The sequence below is a fragment of the Papio anubis genome, chromosome 4 (genome assembly GCF_008728515.1).
Source record: "Papio anubis isolate 15944 chromosome 4, Panubis1.0, whole genome shotgun sequence".
In the NCBI taxonomy this organism is placed as follows: Eukaryota; Metazoa; Chordata; class Mammalia; order Primates; family Cercopithecidae; genus Papio; species Papio anubis.
This window is the reverse complement of record NC_044979.1, coordinates 107,708,610-107,731,651: the sequence shown is the minus strand read 5'-3', so window position 1 is coordinate 107,731,651 and position 23,042 is coordinate 107,708,610. Positions and strand designations below refer to the sequence as shown.

At 40.9% G+C, this 23,042-nt stretch overlaps 2 protein-coding genes across 2 annotated transcripts in view; one reads left to right on the top strand and one right to left on the bottom strand.

Annotated features, from left to right (window-relative positions):
- Positions 1–5,263, bottom strand: part of EPDR1 (ependymin related 1) — a 31,714-nt gene extending 26,451 nt beyond the window's left edge. The window contains 2 exon segments of the mRNA XM_003896092.4: positions 4,633–5,146; positions 5,149–5,263. Coding sequence (XP_003896141.3) covers positions 4,633–5,146; positions 5,149–5,248 — 614 coding nt within the window. The 5' untranslated portion in view covers positions 5,249–5,263.
- Positions 5,264–10,076: 4,813 nt separating this feature from the next.
- Positions 10,077–21,084, top strand: SFRP4 (secreted frizzled related protein 4). The gene is made up of 6 exons (XM_003896091.4): positions 10,077–11,097; positions 12,732–12,812; positions 12,907–12,972; positions 14,851–15,049; positions 17,327–17,390; positions 19,346–21,084. The coding sequence occupies exons 1-6, from the start codon at positions 10,653–10,655 to the stop codon at positions 19,529–19,531; spliced, it is 1,041 nt and encodes a 346-aa protein (XP_003896140.1). The 5' UTR covers positions 10,077–10,652; the 3' UTR covers positions 19,532–21,084.
- The last annotated feature ends 1,958 nt before the right edge of the window (positions 21,085–23,042 follow it).

Sequence of the window (23,042 nt, the reverse complement as noted above, 5' to 3'; positions counted from 1 at the left end):
GAATCAGCCTGATATAATAAAAGTACAATTGGTACCTTCAGGGTATCATTTAATCCTATCTGTACCTAGCATTTAACAAATGAAAGCCTAAAAGTGATTTAGTATCAACATTGTAGGCATTATTCAAATTAAATTAAAAGATGAAAAACACAGAGGTTCTGAAATGTTGAGGACCTTATTGGGGTGAAGGCAGGATTAGAGGCCATGGTTGTCACTCCATCATGGTCTAACATGAATCCCCCTGCTCTCTCCACTACAGGAGGCTGATTCTCTGTTTAAAGAAAGAGAAGGTTAATGTTATTCTCTTCTCCAAGAAATAATATGCTGTGGGAGAATCAAGAGAAGCAGACATGAATTAATCAGAATTTGAATAAGAATCCACCTGCTGCTCCATTTGTGACATATTTTTCATGTTTTACAAATACAAATCCTTAATAGAACATGTAGGATTGGTGATGAAATAATATTCCAAGATACCAGACTGTGCATATTGTTTTACTGCCTCTCTGCTCACTCTGCATTAAGAGCTTCATTGATTCCAACACCCAAGCCACCGTTTTGTAAGGGGAAGCCTAAAGTTACTGGTGGCCTGAGAGGGTTCATTGTGTATCAACGTTGCTTCCCCCATAAAGTTCAAAGTGTTGCCTGAAATATGAAAATAATCTTCTTGATTTTCCTTCAGTCTTTCAAATAAATACTTGTGAATTTAGTCAAGGAGTCGGAAAAGACAGTTGGAATTAGAAAATAAAAATGGTATCAATTACTAAAATTTCCCATTCGCTGCTCAGGCTTGTCTTATCTGAAGCTTGTAAAGTTGTTTAATCTTTTCCATCATCTCAGGGAAAAGAGAGCCTGGAAAATCCTAGTCATTCCACAGTAACTATCAATGGGATTTTCCATAACTATCTGGATAAAAAACGAAAATCTTAAGAAGTAGATCCAATTCTAAAACTTACTTCTCAACTTACTCATAAATGTGAAGAGACAACTCATCCATATTTTCTTCAAATAACATCTGGTTGCTTGGCCAGACTGTTAATACCTGAAAAAATTTCTGAGTTTGTTCCAACAAATCTACACTTAAAGAGCTTAAAAATGTGTTTATGCATTAAACATTCTTTTCCACATCTGACTTAAGGCCAGCGATGTGACTGTGAGAAAGAATCTTGCCAAGAACTCGGAAAGAAAGGGAAAAAAAAAGTCTTTTACAAGTTTAACTGTGAAACCAGCACCTATTGGACCAGGGCAGAGGAATGAGAAATCACCACAAAGGGGCAAAAATGCTTCTAGGCCAGCAAGAGTTGGCTGTGACTCCACTAAAGGTATAAAACACACATCTAAAGGTTATATTAATCAGTCATGGAGTCATGGAAGAAGGGTTGCTCAAACAGACTTGAGCAGTACTCACCAAGGGTCCATTCCGAGTGGAAGGGGTCAGGAGCAGCACAATTGGGGTAGCACAGAACCACCAACTCATCTCTATTGTGAAAATGAATGCATCACTTTGCCTTTGCCTGATTACCATCAAACCTTACCCCGGGCTGGCCTGTCTTATTCATGATGGAAAACTCCATATTGCGCATATAGCCTAACCTAGGGCAGGCAATTATTAGATGTTTGTTCAGTGAATTTGCTCCAACTCTTTGCTCACAACTGCCTGATGATAATTTGGCTCCCCACATAGTTCTGACTACAGGGAGAGAATGACCTAGTCTTGTGGATTTGAGAATCCTGGTCCGCATGCCAGCGATAAAACTTATTGAAATAGACAGTTTAGCATTTGAGTTTCCTTACTCACAGGTTGCTCCCAAAGGAAGGGTCTGTGTGTGCTGCTGGATCAAGTTTCTGAGCCCAAAGGGCTGGTAGCAAGTCTCTGGGCTCTGGTAACTTTACCAGGATGATGATGATAGTGGTAGTGATGGGCCCAACCCTGGTCATGAAGAGAGCATCTTGTGTGTACTATCAGACATTGTACTATATGTTTTATATACTTGAACTCATTTAATTCCCACAATAATCCAATAAATTAGGCATTATAAGTATTCCCATTTTGTAAATGAGGATACTGAGACTCAGAAAACTTTAGTAACTTACCCAAAGACCCATATTCAGGGTCTGGACTCAGATCCAGATTTGTCTGACTCTAAAGCCTAATTTTTTTAATTGTAAAAAAATAATACTACCTTTGGGAAGATTAGCTCTTGTCCTTCTCTTTGGCACACTCCTCTGCTTCAGCAGTGTGCTCTGGGCCATCCCAGTCCATCTTCAATATGACTATTCATCAATGCGCCACTACTGTACAAGTCTTCACAGAAAATTACATAGGATACCAATTCACCCTTAATTAGAAGTGCACAAAGTCAAACCCTGTTGCAAGGAACAGCATCACCATCTACCCTATGCCATCAGTACCATTAGCTTCACAAGCCAAAAATGGGGGCCTCTTTAACTTTTACCTCTCCCTCACCACACCTGCCACAACCCATCCAATCATTTACATGTTTCTCAATTGAACCTCTTCAATACTTCCCTGACGCATTCACTTGCCCCCTGCTCACCATTCCCATTGCTACTACCCATCTCTCACCTGGACCACTACGAAAATCTCCAAGGTTGTGTTCTCACTTCTACTCTTGCTCCACATTGCTCCATTTTGTGTCCATATCATGGGAATGCATCCTTAAGGACACATCCATGGATCTTTATATAATCTAATCACAAATTCCACGGTTTAAAACTCCTTCAGTATGACCCTTCGCCATGTCCTGTGCTTCAGCCCTAATAATGAGTGGTCTGCGGTTTTTGGAATTTACTCAGATCTATACACTCCAGGATGGCACACACATACCAGGCATGGATACACCTGCATCCCCCTGGACCAGCAGTCTCTCCACATCTCCCTGGGAAACATCTACAGGTGTTTTGGAACTCACTCTCATTTCAGCTCCTCCAGGAAGCCTGGGTTAGGTGCCCAGCTGAGTTCTTCTCATCACACCCCAGCTCTCACCCCTCATACCACTGTATGGGAATTTTTTTTATTTATGTGACTTCACCTCCAGACTCTGACCTCCCCAAAAGCCAGGAATCACTCTGTTTATACACAGTGCCTAACATGAACAAATGCTTATTAAATAAATGAATGAATGAATGTGAACCTGGTATACCATAGGCGTCAGAATCCACCCAGCTTCCTCAAGTATTAGCTGTGTGATCTTAAGAAAGTTGCTTAATCTCCCTAGACCTCAGAGTTATTGTCTGTAAAACGGAGATCATAAAACCTATACTGTCAAGTTATTGTGAGATTTAAACTAAATTATATAATACATGTAAAATCCTCAGTGTCATGCCTCATATATAAGAAGTATTCAACTGTTGGTTGTTATTATTATTGCTGTGCCCTTCAAGACCCTACTGAAAACATTCATGTTCTTGAAAGACTTGGAATCAATTCCCAGTTCACCATGGTGACTGTGCTGCTCTGCATTTCATAATGCATTATTTTGCACCCTTGATATTGTTTGAAAGGGTCTGCCCTTTCCACACTTTCTTCAAGTCACCTAATACTTGTACAAATGCTTATAGAATAAATGATATTATCAAATTTGATTTTGTTCTATAAACTAATAGTGCCCTTTTGCTATAGATCTTACAGTCCACTGAAGTTTCAAACCATGAAAATTCACTTTGCAACTCCCAATGATACAAATGCCATAAAGAGAGGCAGTGAGAGGAACACACTTAGGGGGAATGGCAGGGCTCTGGAAAGGAGACAGGTGGTGATCCCAAATTAGAAATCAGGTCTTAAAGGGGCCACAAGCAAGATGACGTCTCAAAAAGAGGGTGCCCTTTGTCACAACAGATGTGCAAAGGTGAATGGTCAGACCAGTTCTTAAAAGAAACTTGCAGCTTTGCCCCTGTAAGGAGTACTGTGCAGTCATTAAAAATAGGAGGCCAGCTAATAACATGGCAAATAAGAACCTATAAGGGACAATGTTAAGTTAAAAAAGATTAGGGTAACATATGGCTTTTGATCATAGTATGTAAAATTTGCTTTAAAATAAACAAAAAACCTAAAGGGAGTAGACCAAAATTTTAATAGCTGTAACAATTTGATAAGTTTGTGGGTGAAATTTTCTTTTAATCAATTTCCCACACCGTTTGTAGTCTTGCGACAGTCTTTTAAAATACAAAAAGTATTTCTTAGAAAATACATATTCTGCGTGCCTCTCTCACAGATGGCTCTAGAAAGAAATGAGATAGTGCAGAAGACACGCCCTAGACTGCAGGGGGCTCCATGAGCCCAGAGCCTGACTCAGCAGCGTGAGAACAGGGGCGAACCTGGGCACGGGGGCCCTTGCAGCTCGATCCCGCCCTGGATGGGTCCCTTCTTTACCTGCCACCGCCTCGCTGGGTGTTACTGAGTCCCCCGCCAGCAGGACGCCCTCGGTGGGCGCAGCGCCCCTCCTAGCCCCCTACCATGCTATCCCCAAGCGACCCTCCTTGCGAAGGATCTCTCTGGGAGAAGGGAGGAGCTGCAAGGGGCCGGAGAGAGTTACAGGAGGCCCCTGCGACCTCGCCCTCCCGGGTCCCGCGCCGCTCCCCACTCCCGCCCCGCGGGCCGGTGACCTGTACCTCTTACAGGGGATCAGCGCCTTCCTCTCGTCCAGCACCCGCACGCGCTGGTTGAGCCCGTCGTAGGAAAGCAGGGCGCGGCTGTTGCGCCCGCTACTTTGCTGGTACATAACCTGGCGCCCCTCCCACTGCTGCGGCGCCTGGCACGGGCGCGGGGCTCCCACCGCCCCCAGGCTGCACAGGCCGCACAGCGTCCAGGCCCAGAGGCAGCCCAGCAGCCAGGGGCCCAGAGCGCCCGGGACGGTGTGGAGGGAAGCGCGTCCTGGCATCGCGGTCATCCTTCCCCGGCCCGAGGGCAAGCTCGAGCCCAAGGTGGAGCTGAGGCGTCCGGGATCAGAGTGGCTCCCACCGGCTCTCTGCGCACTGTACCGGGAGTGTGGTCTGGACCAAAGTACTTCCTGTCCCTTTGGTGGCCTCTGCCGCTTTTGAGATCCGGACGCGCGACTCCCGGTAGCCAGGACCAGGGCCCTGGGAAGGCTCCAGTGAATCGCGCGGGAGCTATTTCTGCCTGGGTCACTGCCTGCTGCCACTGCCTGCTGCCGCTTCGGTTTTCACTGCTCACTGCTGCCAACAGGAAATGCAGTGGCAGTGGTGCCACTAGCATCCTGGGAGGCATGGCGTTTTAAGAGGGGGGGTTGCCGGGAGACTGTGCCAAGAAGTGTGTTTCTCTACTAACTTCAGTGTTCAACAGGTAATCACACACGGAGGGGCAAGTTCAAGATCAAGATAGGAAAAGCAGAGCTGCTGCGTTTGCTGTGCAAACGTTTGCCCGGTGTACATTGCCCCTGGACAAAAATGCAAACTTCTTCCTCCAAATTAAAACTGGAAAGACGAGTTTTTTCCTGAAGAAATGATACTAGCTATTAATCATGGCCGCTTCTCAGCCCCCATTCCCAGTGAAGAGTCTAGGAGACTAGTAGACAACCCCTTGCATTGGGCCTAGGACTCATGGACACTGGCTCAAGGTCACATTGCAGTGAGACTGCTCCTCCCATCGCCTGGCAATACCACCAGCCGAGTGGTTTGGGTGTCTGGGGGGTTCGCTTCTTCAAGAACAAGGTTAATTTGGTTTATATTTATATAATGTTAGGATCTATAACATGGAATGAGCGGGGCTCACACACCTGTAATCCCAGCTACTCCAGAGGCTGAAGTGGGAGGATCGCTTGAACCCAGGAGTTAGAGGTTGCAGTGAGCTATGATCAAGCCACTGCACTCCATCCAGCCTGGGTGACATGGTGAGACCCTATCTCTAAAAATATAGTGATAAAATATGAAATCAAGAAAAAAGAAAGGAACTTTAAAAATGTATGCATTTTAAAAAAACTGCATTTCAAGGATGATTAAGATTGAGCCAGGTGAACGTGGGAAATAACATTCCTGAATGAAGGACACAAGGACAAGAAAAGAATAATGCTGTGGTTCAAGGACAAGGTAGAGGAGTACTCTGAAGCCATAGCACTCATTTTAAGGATTTTGTCATTCATATTGAGGACTGTGGGAACTATCAATCAATGTAAAGCTAGGGAGAAGCATCATCAGGCATACGCTTTGGAAAGCCCACTTAGGCAACAGAAGGGGTAGGACCAGAGGGAAGGCAGGGAGACGAGGAGGCTACTGTTAACATCCTGGAAAGAGATGATCCTGATTCAGCTAAGGCAGCAGGAGTGGTCATGGAGTGGGGGAAGACAGTTGGGAGCTGTAGAGAAGCATTTCAACTCAGAGAGAGAGGTTTCTGGTTTGGGCCACTGGGAGTCCAGTCCTGAGTGAGGAGAGATGATCAGTTCATTTCAGGATTGGCTGATTTTGAACTGACTGTGGAATATTAAGGTGGAAATATCCAAGGGACAGCTTGATAAATCCTTCTGGAAACCAGCAGAGCTTTTGCATTAGGAAGCCATAGGTACATAAGTGGTAACTAAAGCCGAAGAGTAGAACAGTGGTTTCTGGGGCAATCCACATCCCCCTTCCCAGCAAAGAAACATTTGGCAATATCTAGAGACATTTTTGATGGTCACAATGTAGATGGGGAGGAGGTTACCATTGACATTTTGTGGGTAGAGACCAAGGATGCTACTAAACTTCCTACAATGCACAGTACAGTCACCTCGCCCGACTCAAATGAAGAGAAAATTATCTGGCCCCAAATGTCAAAAGTGTTGGGGGTGAGAAAACCTGCAGTTCAGGGGAGCATTGAGTGTGAGAAGAAGGATTAGGATGGAGCCCCAGAGAGCTCCAGACATTTAAAGGATGGGTAGAGAACAGGCACTTGAGGAGACCAAAAGGAATCACCAGAGAGAAGCCACTGAATAAGGCAACTTCCTGAGCCTTGTTAAATAAATGTAAGGCATGGAAAGAATGGACTGAATGCTGAAGTAGGGTGTTCTAGAATCACAGCCTCCCTGGAGGTCATGAAGAGGAGGGACAGTTGACAGGTTCTCCTGATGCATTCTTTCCTGCTGCCCCCTCTCTGTAGAACCACTAGAGACACTACCAATGGGCCGAATGGGGCAGGCACAGAGCTTTAGGAAGAAGGGGTCTTCATTTCCTCTTAAAAGGCATGCCTCTTGCTGTGCAGAAGCTCTTTAGTTTAATTAGATCCCATTTGTCAATTTTGGCTTTTGCTGCCATTGCTTTTGGTGTTTTAGACATGAAGTCCTTGCCCATGCCTATGTCCTGAATGGTATTACCTAGGTTTTCTTCTAGGGTTTTTATGGTATTAGGTCTAACATTTAAGTCTCTAATCCATCTTGAATTAATTTTTGTATAAGGAGTAAGGAAAGGATCCAGTTTCAGCTTTCTACTTATGGCTAGCCAATTTTCCCAGCACCATTTATTAAATAGGGAATCCTTTCCCCATTTCTTGTTTCTCTCAGGTTTGTCAAAGATCAGATGGCTGTAGATGTGTGGTATTAAGAAACTACCATCAGAGTGAACAGGCAACCTACAGAATGGGAGAAAATTTTTGCAATATACTCATGTGACAAAGGGCTAATATCCAGAACCTACAAAGAACTCAAACAAATTTACAAGAAAAAAACAAACAACCCCATCCAAAAGTGGGCAAAGGGTAAGAACAGACATTTCTCAAAAGAAGACATTCATACAGCCAACAGACACATGAAAAAATGCTCATCATCACTTGCCATCAGAGAAATGCAAATCAAAACCACAATGAGATACCATCTCACACCAGTTAGAATGGTAATCATTAAAAAGTCAGGAAACAGCAGGTGCTGGAGAGGATGTGGAGAAATAGGAACACTTTTACACTGCTGGTGGGATTGTAAACTAGTTCAACCATTATGGAAAACAGTATGGCGATTCCTCAAGGATCTAGAACTAGAAGTACCATATGACCCAGCCATCCCATTTCTGGGTATATACCCAAAGGATTATAAATCATGCTGCTATAAAGACACATGCACATGTATGTTTATTGTGGCACTATTCACAATAGCAAAGACTTGGAATCAACCCAAATGTCCATCAGTGACAGACTGGATTAAGAAAATGTGGCACATATACACCATGGAATACTATGCAGCCATAAAAAAGGATGAGTTTGTGTCCTTTGTAGGGACATGGATGCAGCTGGAAACCATCATTCTTAGCAAACTATAGCAAGAACAGAAAACCAAACACCGCATGTTCTCACTCATAGGTGGGAACTGAACAATGAGATCACCTGGACTCAGGAAGGGGAACATCACACACCGGGGCCTATCATGGGGAGCGGGGAGAGGGGAAGGATTGCACTGGGAGTTATACCTGATGTAAATGACGAGTTGATGGGTGCTGACGAGTTGATGAGTGCAGCACAGCAACATGGCACAAGTATACATATGTAACAAACCTGCACGTTATGCACATGTACCCTAGAACTTAAAGTATAAAAAAAAAAAAAAAAAAAAGGCATGCCTCAGAGAACATCAGGGAAGCCCACGAGACTTTGTGACTTGGTACTTACATAGTTAAACAGATGCAGCAGGTTCAAACTGGCTGCAGAAATTTGAGCCCTCTCCAAGTTTTCCCTGCTCAGACTCATAGGAAAAGTGTAGGGTAGTTCAGCTCTTTCTCTTGCTCTCCTGGTAGGAACCACAGCTGAAAATCTTTTTTGCTCAGTGAAGGGTTTAGGCTCATTGGAGTTTACTGCTAGAAATGGCTTGAGATGTCATCTGGGCTTTCCTCCTAATGTGATATTTTACTAGCCTGGCTTGGCATCTTTGGAGGTTGAGACCTGTTCCACAGGAAGTGGATTACCTTTCTAGAGTGGCTTGTCAGTGTAAGAACACCGTGGGCTTCCCCTAAATAAGAACCACTCTTTGGATGAATCCTGAAATGTATTTGTCTCATTTATCCTTTTCACTTACTATGTTTAATTCATGTTCCCTAATAAACAAGATAATGCATTTAAAGTTCTTAGCTCCATGTCTTGACCATTGTAAATTCCCAGTAGATGTCACTTGCGCTTGTTGTTTCCTCGGTTGTTTTAATCCTTAGTCTTCAGTTTTAATCCTCAGTCAAAACTAAACTAATTGTGTAGGTTTAAGCTTTGGAGAGAAAAATTGTGTGCCTTAAATTTAAGTTAAACTGTGTTTTTAAAGATTAACATTCAGAGAACATGTTTCCATATTGCTGATGCCCTAAAAAATAGCATATACCAGAAGTCTTACCACCTGAAGATTGACATACATCAATCTTATATAAATAAAGCCTCCCTTTTCTGTGGATAGCTGAGCCAGCAATTGAACTTACTACCTCTTCCTAATGCAAATAAGATAAAAGAGAAAGCAAAGCATACATATTTGCATCCCATAGTACACAGCTTCTTAGCTTCTTACTCAACTCAAGCAACAGTCTCTGAGCACATCAAAAATCAAGATTTTAGGCTGCTGAGGTGGAAATCCTTTGGCATGAAGGATCAGAGCTGGGGAGACCTTTCAGATTGTGGTGTCTGATGTTTTCTCCTGGGTTCCACTAATGCTGGAGAGGGGAACAGGGAGTTAGAAGGAAGAGGGAATGTTGGAAGACATTTCCCAAGCTGGAAGATGCTAGCACACCTTCCCCCAGTTCTATTAAGTTCCTGGAGCAGAAACAAATCAAGTGTTATACTGGAAAAATTTAGGCCCAAACTGTCTACTAGCAACAACAGCAACAACAACAACAAACCACACTCCACACAACTAAGGGCGGAGTGGGGTAATTTATACAATGTGTCCCTCCTATTCCGACATCCACTGCACTCTCCCCTGCCTCGCAGGACAGCGTCCCAACTGTCCTTAGCGCTCCTCATGCCGCCTACCGGAGAAAGCAAATATATTTCAGAATTAGAGGGCAGCAGAAGCTCCTATTTCCCCCCAACTCTATACTTTGAAAACTCTAAGGCAGAGGGAGCAAAGTTCAGTTTTCACGCCAAAGAGTGTCTTTCTCTCTCTTGAAATTCTCTCCCGCACCCTCTTGTATCCGGTGTCGAAAACAACTGCCAGAGGTTCTTTTTCTTGGTCCGAAGAAAAACGACTGGCCAGACTAAAAAGGAGGGACTTTAGGGGGAAAGCAGGCTTCCAGCCCTGGGCTGTGGCCCAGACGGGATGATGTCACCGCTTCTGCACCGAGAGGCCTGGGGGTGGGGCGGCCAAAGGGGAGCCCGCGCCGCGCCTGCAGCTGCCAAGGGAGCATTCCGAGCCCACGTCAGGGGAGGTGTCCGGATAAATAGGGTCCCGCAATGGCCGTGGCTGGCTGCGCTCCGAGCTGCGGAGTCCGAGACTGGAGCTGCCCGGGCGGGTTCGCGCCCCGAAGGCTGAGAACTGGCGCTGCTCGTGCCCTGTGTGCCAGACGGCCGAGATCCGCGCTCGGACCCAGCCGAGATCCCACTTTGCTACCGACTGGAGTTTGGGGAAAGAAACTCTCCTGCGCCCCAGAGGATTTCCTCCTCAGCGAAGGGACAGCTAAAGACGAAGGTGGCAGGAAGAGAAGGGCGCTTTCTGTCTGCCAGGGTCGCAGCGCGGGAGGGCAGTACCATGTTCCTTTCCATCCTGGTGGCGCTGTGCCTGTGGCTGCACCTGGCGCTGGGCGTGCGCGGCGCGCCCTGCGAGGCGGTGCGCATCCCTATGTGCCGGAACATGCCCTGGAACATCACGCGGATGCCCAACCACCTGCATCACAGCACACAGGAGAACGCCATCCTGGCCATCGAGCAGTACGAGGAGCTGGTGGACGTGAACTGCAGCTCCGTGCTGCGCTTCTTCCTCTGTGCCATGTACGCGCCCATCTGCACCCTGGAGTTCCTGCACGACCCCATCAAGCCGTGCAAGTCGGTGTGCCAACGCGCGCGCGACGACTGCGAGCCGCTCATGAAGATGTACAACCACAGCTGGCCCGAAAGCCTGGCCTGCGACGAGCTGCCCGTCTATGACCGTGGTGTGTGCATCTCGCCTGAAGCCATCGTCACGGACCTCCCGGAGGGTGAGGCCGGAGGAAGGATGGAGGGAGGCGAGGAGGCACCCGGGGCTGTGGCTGCCACTTGAGAACTAGGCGGCCACACTTAAGGCTGCTGGGGGCTTCTGAGGTTTGTAGGAGGTGGGAAGAAATGGCGGAAACATTTTCTTCAGAAAAAGTCTGGTTTCCCCCGTAGGAATTTTAGAAGCTAGCGAAGGGCGCTGTACCCCTTAAGGAAAAAAAAAAATTTTTTTTTGCTTACAAAGGGAGCCTTCGACGATGTTTGCATTTACAGTAGTAACAGAAATAATAATAGCAGTAAACAGGTGTTGCTAGGTGTCTGAGCAAGTGTTAAACACATTACACTTTATTCACTCATTTAATGCCCAAAATAATCTCACCAGGCAGGTGCCAATACTCGTTCCATTTAGTGCCACTTCTTAAAAAGTTTTTTTCTGAAAAAGCAGTAATGGTCATTGCTTCCCACCAGGAGTGACATTTGTAATTGCAGTTTCCCTGGAAAATTGTGAGGTCTGTTTCATGGTCATTGACCCCAAGCCAACTACTGTGGCATTTTAGTTAACCCCATCCCTACTTCCACTTCCTTCTTTTTTCTTTGGTCATTTGACTGTTTTTCTAGGAAGAAGAAGAAGTTTAAATTCACTTCTTGAAATGAAACCTAGGAATATTTTTGCATTATTTTATCCAGGCTTTCTCTGACCCAGGTTACCCCACATTTAAAGACACTATGATATTGCTGTGCTGGAATCTCTGAACTTATTCCCAGAGCATTGCCCTAAACATGAAGGAGGAGTGGTTAAGTGAATGGGGTAAATGGAAACTCCTCTCTAGTTTAGAGTTTTAGGGGAAAAAACCACATATTTATTGTTTAAATTATATAAATAATAGAGGATTATGCTTGGTTTTGGTTATATACCTGTGAACTGTTTCTGCATTGCAAGATATGAGGTGGGGATTTGGAAATATTTTGGTTACTTTGATTAATATAAACTGTTAACTTGGAATATCGACATTTCAATATGACTTTGGGAGAGTGATGTGATTTATCCAGTTGGGTTGTATATACCAGTATATACCAGCGAGGTTAAATGGATATACATTCACATCAATTTGTGCTTGGATAGGCGAATATTCCCCCAGAGGATCTCTTTTCTAAGCCCTAGATATCATTATGAAAGGAGAAGTCAACAGTCACATGCCGTTTTTGCTATATAAATACATATTTTTTTTAGATGGATCCTCACTGTGTTACCCAGGCTGGAGTGCAATGGCACAATCTCAGCTCACTGCAACCTTCGCCTCCCGGGTTCAAGTGATTCTCCTACCTCAGCCTCCCGAGTAGCCGGCATTACAGGTGTCCACCACCATGCCTGGCAAATGTTTGTATTTTTAGTAGAGACAGGGTTTTGCCATGTTGGCCAGACTGGTCTCAAACTCCTGACCTCAGGTGATCCGCCCATCTCAGCCTCCCAAAGTGCTGGGATTACAGGCGTGAGCCACCTCACCCGGCTCATTTTTACCATTAAGTACTATTCTTTTGTGATACTGTGTTAGTTTATATCTTCAGAGGGCTCCTTATACTAGCTGAGTGAATAGACAAAATCACCAACCACGCCCATGTGGCCCTGTTTGTGTTTCAGATGTTAAGTGGATAGACATCACACCAGACATGATGGTACAGGAAAGGCCTCTTGATGTTGACTGTAAACGCCTAAACCCTGGTGAGTTCTTTCTTCTTGGATGTTCCCTCTACTTCTCCTCTCCAGAGTGATTTCTGTACTCTTTCCAACTTTCTGCCTCTTTTGCCTTTTTTAGATCGGTGCAAGTGTAAAAAGGTGAAGCCAACTTTGGCAACATATCTCAGCAAAAACTACAGCTATGGTAAGTCATCTGTTAAAGCCATTTACTTTTGAGACTCGGTTCATTACAAAGCTGGAATCTCAGTACGGTTGCTCTCATTAAAGCTAGTCACAAAGTAAAGAAAACAAAAGGTTGACTATTTGTCTAGTCGATTATGTGAATTCTATTAATATATGGCACAATAACAACTGCAAAATGTCTTGCTTTTCTGGATAAATCAAGTGCAAACAAAAGGAATGACACAGGTGATAACAATTACATGCATCAGTTTAAAAGTTTGACATCTTGATCCTCCTTGTCTTGGTAAGAAGTGCCGATCAGCCCGGATGGCACACCCCACCTATTCTCCTCCTGAGTTTTTACTGCTGCAGGAAGAATGGGAAAGTGATCCATGGATCTGATTATCTGAGAGTCGGAGAATTAAGGCCCATAGGCCCAGAGAATTAAGATCTGCCTGCATATCCTTTTACTTGTGAATAGCTACAAATATTTAACATCTTAAAGAAATTGTGAAAAAAAAATTACTCACAAAATCCTATGGTTACGCTATTGAAATAGTTTAAGTGCCCTCCTCTCTCTTACTTGAAAGAACCACTCAGCATTTTCTTCCAAGAATAAGTCAATCATGAAATTTGAAATGTTTTAAGTAATTTTAATTTCACTATTGTCATCTGAAAGTAATTTTAATTAACGTATGTTCTTTTTCAATTCAAAAAGAAATGTAAAAGGCAGGCATTTTAAAAACGTCTGTTTGGGCTGGCTACTTTATATTTCATTGCATGTCTTAAATTATTTCTGCTGAAATAACATAAAGTGGTTTTAGGGAAAATGCTTATTTTGTTTGCTGACTTAGTTTTCATCTTGCAAATTGAAATTTTATATCAGTAAGAAACTTTAGGATATATATCAGAGGTAAAAGTAGGAGGATCACAGAAACATAAAAATCTGAAAAAAGTAAGCTCTTACAAAGCTATCAGATTTAAGGATGATATTTAGCCAATGTGGGTAATTCAGCAACAACAAAAAGTAGTTTATCTTTTCCTGTAGCTTTTTTTTTCTTAAAGCCTGCTCTATGTAGATACTATCCTAATCTGATTTACTTAGTCCCTCCTCTGCCAAGATCCAGCCTGAGATACTAATCTGAGTTTCACTGTCATGTTGTTCTCTTGGGTGTTATGGCCTTGGAACGACCTTGATGAAGAAACCATTTTGTATTCAAGTCCTTTGGTGTCTTCATAAACTGGCCGCCTGAAATGGAATCCAAGACAGAGCCATATTAGGCTGATTACAACTCTATGGGAGGCAGTAATAACAAAAGACCACAGAAACCAGCATTTAAAACTTGGTCAGAGACAGTGACATTAACAGCCATCTGTAATAACAGTTCTATCTCTGCTCACCATGGGTCTACTTTGTCAGTCTGTGAAATTAAAAGTAGTCCTCAGAGACTCCCTCCACTTCAAAAATGTTATGACTAATAACTATCTCTGTAAAACAGAAGAAGCTGAAGCATCAGATGAGTGATGGAAGAAATGCAAACCTTAAGATGACTTCTGATGTGAAAATATATGATCCTCACTTTGAATCACCACAGGGGAGAATACAAATACTGTGAATTTTTTACTGAGCTAAAGGCAGAGAAAGACTAAAACTTGCCTTTCCATTTGCTTTCCCATCTCACAGTATGCCCCAGAACATTTAAGACAATGTTGACAATATAGGACACCATCCATTTAGCATATGACTGTGTGGGCTTTTTGCCTGCACTCAGGCCACTTGGACATAACCATAATTACAGGAGTGATTCTTTAAGAGAGGCTCAGAGGTTGGCATGAATACACTATCCCTAGTTTTTCCCCAAAACCTTCAACAACACTTTTATCTATTTTTAAATTGCAGTTATTCATGCCAAAATAAAAGCTGTGCAGAGGAGTGGCTGCAATGAGGTCACAACGGTGGTGGATGTAAAAGAGATCTTCAAGTCCTCATCACCCATCCCTCGAACTCAAGTCCCACTCATTACGAATTCTTCTTGCCAGTGTCCACACATCCTGCCCCATCAAGATGTTCTCATCATGTGTTACGAGTGGCGCTCAAGGTAGGCACAAAGAGGCAGAAGGAACTGTCTGCAGACTGTTAGAAAAACCTCAATCTCAGTTAGCAGTCATGGTTTAAAAATATAACAAAAATATGTCAATGGCTTTTAAAAAAATTAGTTTAACAGATGCCTCTGTTTGAATAGCATATATTCTAATTGTCAATTATTTCTTCACAGGATGAAGGAAAAATCAAAATATGAGTATTTGAATAGAGTCTTTAAAAATCCATTTCAAAATTCATTAAGTGATTTCAAAATTTATAGGCAAGTCAATTATTTTAAGGAAGAACAATTCTTTTCAAATCATTCAAACAATTTTAGAGTCACAAATACTAAATTCTTAAGGCCACTTTAATAGCTTACAGATCCAGTAAGTAGGCATCTGAGACTATAGTTCCGCATGTTTCCATATAAACACTTTACAATATTTGACAGAGTATTGCACACACACACACACACAAGCACACTTTAAGATGATTTCTGAATCGAATATGTGATTCTCAATTCAAACATCACAAGGCAAAGTATAAACAAATATGTATATGCTTCACACACACTCATACACACAAATTCTAGCTGGGTGTATTTGTCTTCCTGGCCTCTCTTTCCTTACTCTTATTTATTTATTTATTTATATTTTTGGATATTGGTACATTACTTATAATACAAAGTCAAACTCTTTAGCCCAGCCTCCATGTTGGGCCCTGTAAGTTGATTGCAGTATACTCCTCCAGCAAAATCACTCAGTTTTACGTAACAAGTCATCCCTCCCATTCTCTGCTGTTAATGCTCATCTGTTTCTTCTATATAGATATAAACTAAGACTATTCCTCCGAAAAGAAACCAAAAACATCTTTGAGAACTAACTTCACTTTTCTGTATTCTGTCAGTACTTGGGTTCCCTCCTTGCAACATGGATATCACCGTGTGTTCTTGGTTTTAAAGCCAGACTCTGCTTGTATCTTGTCTCCCTAAAGAAGCAGAGATGTGGTTGGGGATACCAGGTTGCTAGTCATTACATTCTATCTGGAGAGGTGAATGGATTATAATCCATTCCAGTAAAAATATTTTTGGATAATTGGGATGTATGTCCTCACAAATGATTCTAATAAATTGGTAAGGGTATGTAAAGACAATTGTGAAAATAAGAGAGGGAATCTGCTTTATGAGACCTGCAAAACTGGTGTCAAGTTACACTTGTTAAAACCATGTGATGCAATAGTAGATGTAAAGATAAATAAAACGGAGGAAAAACTCTTGAAGCAGGTTTTAATGCACCTTATATTGTACTATACAATAACTTTCAAATGGATTAAATAGACAAATATTGTAAGAACTTAAAAAAAACAGGATAAAATTAGGTGACTAAATATATCTGAAAAGCAAAGTAATTTGTAAACATAAAAGTAATGTAAGAAATTACAATGAAAAATATCAATACACATATTTGACCACATAATATTATACACATAAAAATCACAAATAATGATAGAAAAGCAAATAAAAATTGATAAACATAATTGAAAAAGATATTAAAAGATAGTAGTCTTATTAAAGAGTTCATAAAATTAATATTTAAACATCGAGACCACGATGTAGAAATATATGTACATAAATTTATATAGAGAAGTTCAAATAGTAACACAAATATAATACAAATAGTAAGTAAACATTTAAAAAATTATCTTCTTGATTCTAAATCCAAATAAAAACAAGATTTCATTTTCACCTAATGCTTAATGTTAATGAATTGGATGAAAGTGCAACCATTTTGAAAACAATTTGGCACTATGCATTGAAAATCTTTTAAAAAAATACATGCCCTATGACTCAGTTATTCTATTTTAAAAATCTGTCCTAAGAAAATAATAAGCCAGTGCACACTACTGTATACAGGGTTATTCAATGCAATACTGGTAATCATAGCTAAGCAAAAGGGAATTCAGCAATAAAGAAGTGGCTGGATATATTATGGATATCCATATTCATATTATTATATTATTAACATTAGATTTTTAAATTATTCCAATTACATCAGAAAATTTAGATCATAAAATGACAAAAGGAAATTTGCAGATCATCTAAATACACAATGTGGTCTAGTAAGTGTAATAAATATTGTTACAAGGAGGAATGAAAGGAAACACCAATAAAATTAAATGGTGGATATGTGGATTATGGGGTAAAAGGTTATTGAATAATTTTTTTACAATTTCTGTAATTTTAGCTTTTTACTTTTGTAATAAAAATCTGCTTACTAAGATAATTTGTTTTCAGGATGATGCTTCTTGAAAATTGCTTAGTTGAAAAGTGGAGAGATCAGCTTAGTAAAAGATCCATAGTAAGTATCATGAACGACACTGTGAAGATGGATGTAAGTGCATATAAAAGATTTCTTTAGAATTGGGGAATTCTTCCCATTGTCTCATCTTCAAGCTCTCATAAGAGCCAGCAATAGCGACAGTATTTGTCTTTTGAATAGGCCGTTAAGAGTGTAGCTATTCTCACTCAGAACTTTTACCAGGAATCTGTCATTCAACTTCAAAGGTTGTGAAGTTGTGTTTGATACTAATGTACTGGTTATTTCCAAGTTAAATGAGCCTTTTGTTTCTTTATTACATGTAGTTGTTTTAGTGAACCATGAGATCCTTGAGCAGACTTAATATCCATTGAGACTAAATCTGACATATATTTGGAAGGGTGGAAATATCTGATAATAAAACTTACCCTATCACTATACATAGCAGAATCTTTTCCTATATTTATAATAACTTTAGACTTTTGTCAAAAATCATACACAAAATGTAATTGTTTTACAGTCAAATCTAGGATTTTTGTGGTAACATCATAGAAATATTGGTAATTCAATTAGAAGAGTTAAATAATTTTTTGCCCAGAAATGTGAAATTACAACCCAATCTAAAGACATCAGGTAATTGGTTTGAAATTTTTAAAGCTTCCCTTCTCTGCAAAATATGTCCATATTCATTAAGAAGAATTTGTGTTTACAGGTTCACAAAACATATTGCCACTGCCTGTGCTCTCTTAGTTTGCACCAATGAAAAGTCCCAGGCAAGAGGAAAGTATATATTAACAATTGAGTTATGGAGAATGTAGTTAGAATACAGCCTCCCCTAGTCAGTGTACTTCTGAATAAGAGAACCAAACACTATTGTGTTAAATCAGAGCCAAAAACTCATGAGCTGCTCAGAAGCATGCTTAGTTCTATTAGACAGGAAATTCTAGCAGTCTTGGTTATCTGGTTTCCCGGACTACAGTAGATTAGAAGCATCAATACAGAAGGCAAGCAGACCGTGAGAACCTGAGCTTGCTGAGAAGAAAGCTTTCAATAATCAGAGCTGTGGGACCATTCACTTTTGCAGCATATTTTCCAATAAACTTCAGTAGGAGTTTGAAAATATCACCACATGATAGCAACATACCATAATGAGTTTATTAGTTTAGAATAGATTAGAATTGTGTCGTAGCACAGTGGGGACAATGTTTTTCTTTTCATTGCATTCCTACTGCATAGAATAATACCCAACTGATGACTGTCGTCAAGCTTCTGGCTGAATGAAATAGACTCTAACCAAGCAGGGACATCTGTGTTAATATAAAGCAATGTCAATTCAACTGGACTCACTTTTTTATTGTTCCTTACTTGAACTATTTAAAGAATAAACTTTTTGCTATCAGAGAGACTTGATTTTTCAGAATGACTCATTTCCCAATGGTTCTGGATAGCTAGCACATTAGAGGATGACTAGGTGTAGAAGGGGCCTCTGTCTTCCTTTGGATGTGGGAGAATTAAGTGAACAAACCCCTGACTTCCCAGTGACGTGGGGTAAACTAATGCTAGTAGTCATGAAATAAGAGCCTTTTTAGAAGGCTTTGCACTATAGGAATGTTGCATTATGGGGCTAGTGGTCAAAAGTGCATGGGTGAGGGCCTCTGGCTCTGGAGTCAGAGTGGGTGAATTTGAATCCTGGCTCTGACATTTACTAGCTCTGTGGCCTGCAAATAACCTATTTGTGCTTGTTTCCTGCCCCTGTCAATGGTGCTTATTTGGAAGGACTGTTGTTTCAATGAAATGAATGCATGTGAAAACTTCATCACACACTGAGCACTTTCTGAGTCACCTGGTACCTGATAAGGGCTTGACATAGGGTAGCTATTACAATTGTTATTGTCATTAGTATATTACAGTGTAAAACTTGCCTTAATTTTCATATTAGCTGAGCACCATAAAGGGGTGAGATAATTTGATAGTCATGTTTACAAATTGCCTTTCAGCAGTGGGAAGAAAGGCTGCGGGAACAGCGGAGAACAATTCAGGACAAGAAGAAAACAGCTGGGCGCACCAGTCGTAGTAATCCCCCCAAACCAAAGGGAAAGCCTCCTGCTCCCAAACCAGCCAGCCCCAAGAAGAACATTAAAACTAGGAGTGCCCAGAAGAAAACAAACCCGAAAAAAGTGTGAGCTAACTAGTTTCCAAAACGGAGACTTCCGACTTCCTTACAGGATGAGGCTGGGCATTGCCTGGGACAACCTATGCAAGGCCATGTGCCCCTTGCCCTAACAACTCACTGCAGTGCTCTTCATAGACACATCTTGCAGCATTTTTCTTAATGCTATGCTTCAGTTTTTCTTTGTAAGCCATCACAAGCCATAGTGGTAGGTTTGCCCTTTGGTACAGAAGGTGACTTAAAGCTGGTGGAAAAGGCTTATTGCATTGCATTCAGAGTAACCTGTGTGCATACTCTAGGAGAGTAGGGAAAATAATGCTTGTTACAATTTGACCTAATATGTGCATTGTAAAATAAATGCCATATTTCAAACAAAACACGTAATTTTTTACAGTATGTTTTATTACCATTTGATATCTGTTGTTACAATGTTAGTGATGTTTTAAAATTAGATCGAAAATCTAATGCTTCTAAGAAGGAACAGTAGTGGAATGAATGTCTAAAAGATCTTTATGTGCTTATGGTCTGTGGAAGGATTTTTGTGATTAAAGGGGATTTTTTGAAAAATCTAGAGAAGTAGCATATGGAAAATTATAATGTGTCTTTTTTACAATGACTTTTCAGCTCTGTTTTTAGCTAGAAACTCTAAAAACAAAAATAATAATAAAGAAAAATAAATAAAAAGGAGAGGCAGACAATGTCTGGATTCCTGTTTTTTGGTTACCTGATTTCATGATCATGATGCTTCTTGTCAACACCCTCTTAAGCAGCACCAGAAACAGTGAGTTTGTCTGTACCATTGGGAGTTAGGTACTAATTAGTTGGCTAATGCTCAAGTATTTTATACCCACAACAAGAGAAGTATGTCACTCATCTCACTTCCCAGGACATCCACCCTGAGAATAATATGACAAGTATAAAAATGGCCTTCGTGTGAGTTCCAAAAATTTGTTTTCTTCACTTAAACATTTTCTTTGCCTAAATACATATGAGAGGAGTTAAATATAAATATACAGAGAGGAAAGTTGAGGTTCCATCTCTGAAATGAGAATTACTTGACAGTTGGGATACTTTAATCAGAAAAGAAGAACTTATCTTGCAGTATTTTATCAACAAATTTCATAATTGTGGACAATTGGAGGCATTTATTTAAAAAAAACAATTTTATTGGCCTTTTGCTAACACAGTAAGCATGTATTCTCTATAAGGCATTCAATAAATGCACAACGCCCAAAGGAAATAAAATCCTATCTAATCCTGCTCTCCACTACACAGAGGTAATCACCATTAGTATTTTGGCATATTATTCTCCAGGTGTTTCTTATGCACTTATACAACGATTTGAATAAATAAAACTAGGAGCCTGCTATACGTGTGTTTCATAACCTGCCTCCTTTGCTTGGCTCTTTATTGAGATAAGTTTTCATGTCAAGAAAGCAGATACCACCTCATTTCTAACAGCTGTGTTATATTCCATAGTATGCATTACTCAACAAACTGTTGTGCTATTGGATACTTAGGTGGTTTCTTCACTGACCATACTGAATAAACATCTCAATAGTCAAATGTCTGTGTGTATCCTTCATTAGTACCTTGGGACACGTTTGTTTAAATAGTATTTTCAGGCCTAGGAGTATGCTCAGCAAGGAAAGTTCTTGATCTTGTCAATTATGCCCCAGAATGCTTGGAACATCGGTGGATGGAAATGCTCATTAAGTGTATGGTGTATGGAAACCCTCACTAAGATTGTTTCTCCTTCTCCATGTTTATCATAAATTTAAAGTTGTAACTAACTGGTGGCCACCTTGGACAAACCTTCTCCCTTCATCTTTGAACCATCAGCTGACAACATTCTCAGCACTTCCTATACTCCTGGCCACTGGGAAATAGTGATTTGAACCCCTCAAAGTATATAGATAAATGGATGGATGGATAGATGATTGATAGATAGACTGATAGAAAGATGGATGGATGGATGGATGGATGGATAGATAGATAGATAGATAGATAGATAGATAGATAGATGATAGATAGATTTCTTAACTGCTGGAAAAGCCTATGCAACCTCCTCTATTTTTTAACAATCTAACTTAATAATATAACTGGTTAACTATAGGAACTGAAGAATTACAGTATAGCAGAGCTGCTAATAGATGCTCTCTGTCTAGCCTCCTTTTAAGATACATGAGAACTTACATAAATAGCCTTAGTTCTTACTTTTCAGCTGTAAACCAATGCAGTCTGATCACACTTTTGGTTTCTCTCCTTGGATACCTATAAGATTGTGTATTGCATTCTTACAACAAAACCCTGGATACCTGTAAGATTGTCTATCGCATTCTTACAACAAAGCCCTTACTAGCTTGAGGGTGTTTCTGGTTGGGGTAACCAGTCCCTGAGTAAAAAAGAGGAGCACGTTTTTACTGCAAGGATGTACCTGTTATTATTACCAATTCAAAAAGCAAAAATGGTTATTTGGAATCATGCAATGAAAAGGTTGAATAAGACCTCAGAAGTCATAACCTCGCTTGTTGGAGAAAGGTTGTATAAGTTTTTCTGATTTCTTGCACATAGCTAGAGACCAATTCAGGCCCTCAAATTTCCTGAATTTTGATTTACCAGTCCAAAGTCCACTGATTTTTTGGTAACATAAATCTGGGCTGCTAGAGGGACCACTTATTTATCACCATAGAAAGCAACAGGATAACGAATTTCTGCTTCTTGTTATAGTCTGATTTATGCTAATACTGACCATATTTCCTAATGGAAAATACTTTTGAAAAGCAGTTTACACTGAAAGATGTATTACATCATAGGGAGAGGCATGCCAACCAACAATACATCAGTAATTAACTGATATTATTAGCCACAATATCAGTTAATTGTCAACTGTGTGATTTAACTGATAAGGAAGCATGCCATGTTCTCCAGATGAATGAAGTACCCAAGATAGAGTAGCTACTTTAATTTAAAGCACCCCAAAGAAGATGCTGAACCCTAGGATAGCAATGGAATATCCCCCCTTATTATTCAAACAACAGAGATAAGCAAAAAAAAAAAAAAGAAAGAAAGAAAGAAAGAAAACAAAAAGACCCAAAATGTCAAAATTAACATTTTGGTGTGAATCCTTCTGGTCTTTCTTTCTGTTTAGCTGTATCAACTTAATAAGGCAGCATGAAAACTGCTCCACGTAAAGAATGCAACAGTAGGTTTATATTGGACAGTTGCATAGCTTGGATGTATCAGAGTCTATTTTACCAATAATTTGTGAAAATGGACTTTTAAATGTGGTTCACAAGTCATGCCAGGGTAAGATAGGTGTTTGTGACACAAATAATTTTCCTTCATTATTGAATACTAAAGACCATAAAAAATGTTGCCATAAGAGAGTACAAGGCATAGACTGGGGGCAGTGGCTCACACCTGTAATCCCAGCACTTTGGGAGGTTGATGTGGGCAGATTACAAGGTCAGGAGATCGAGACCAGACCATCCTGGCTAACATGGTAAAACCCCGTCTCTATC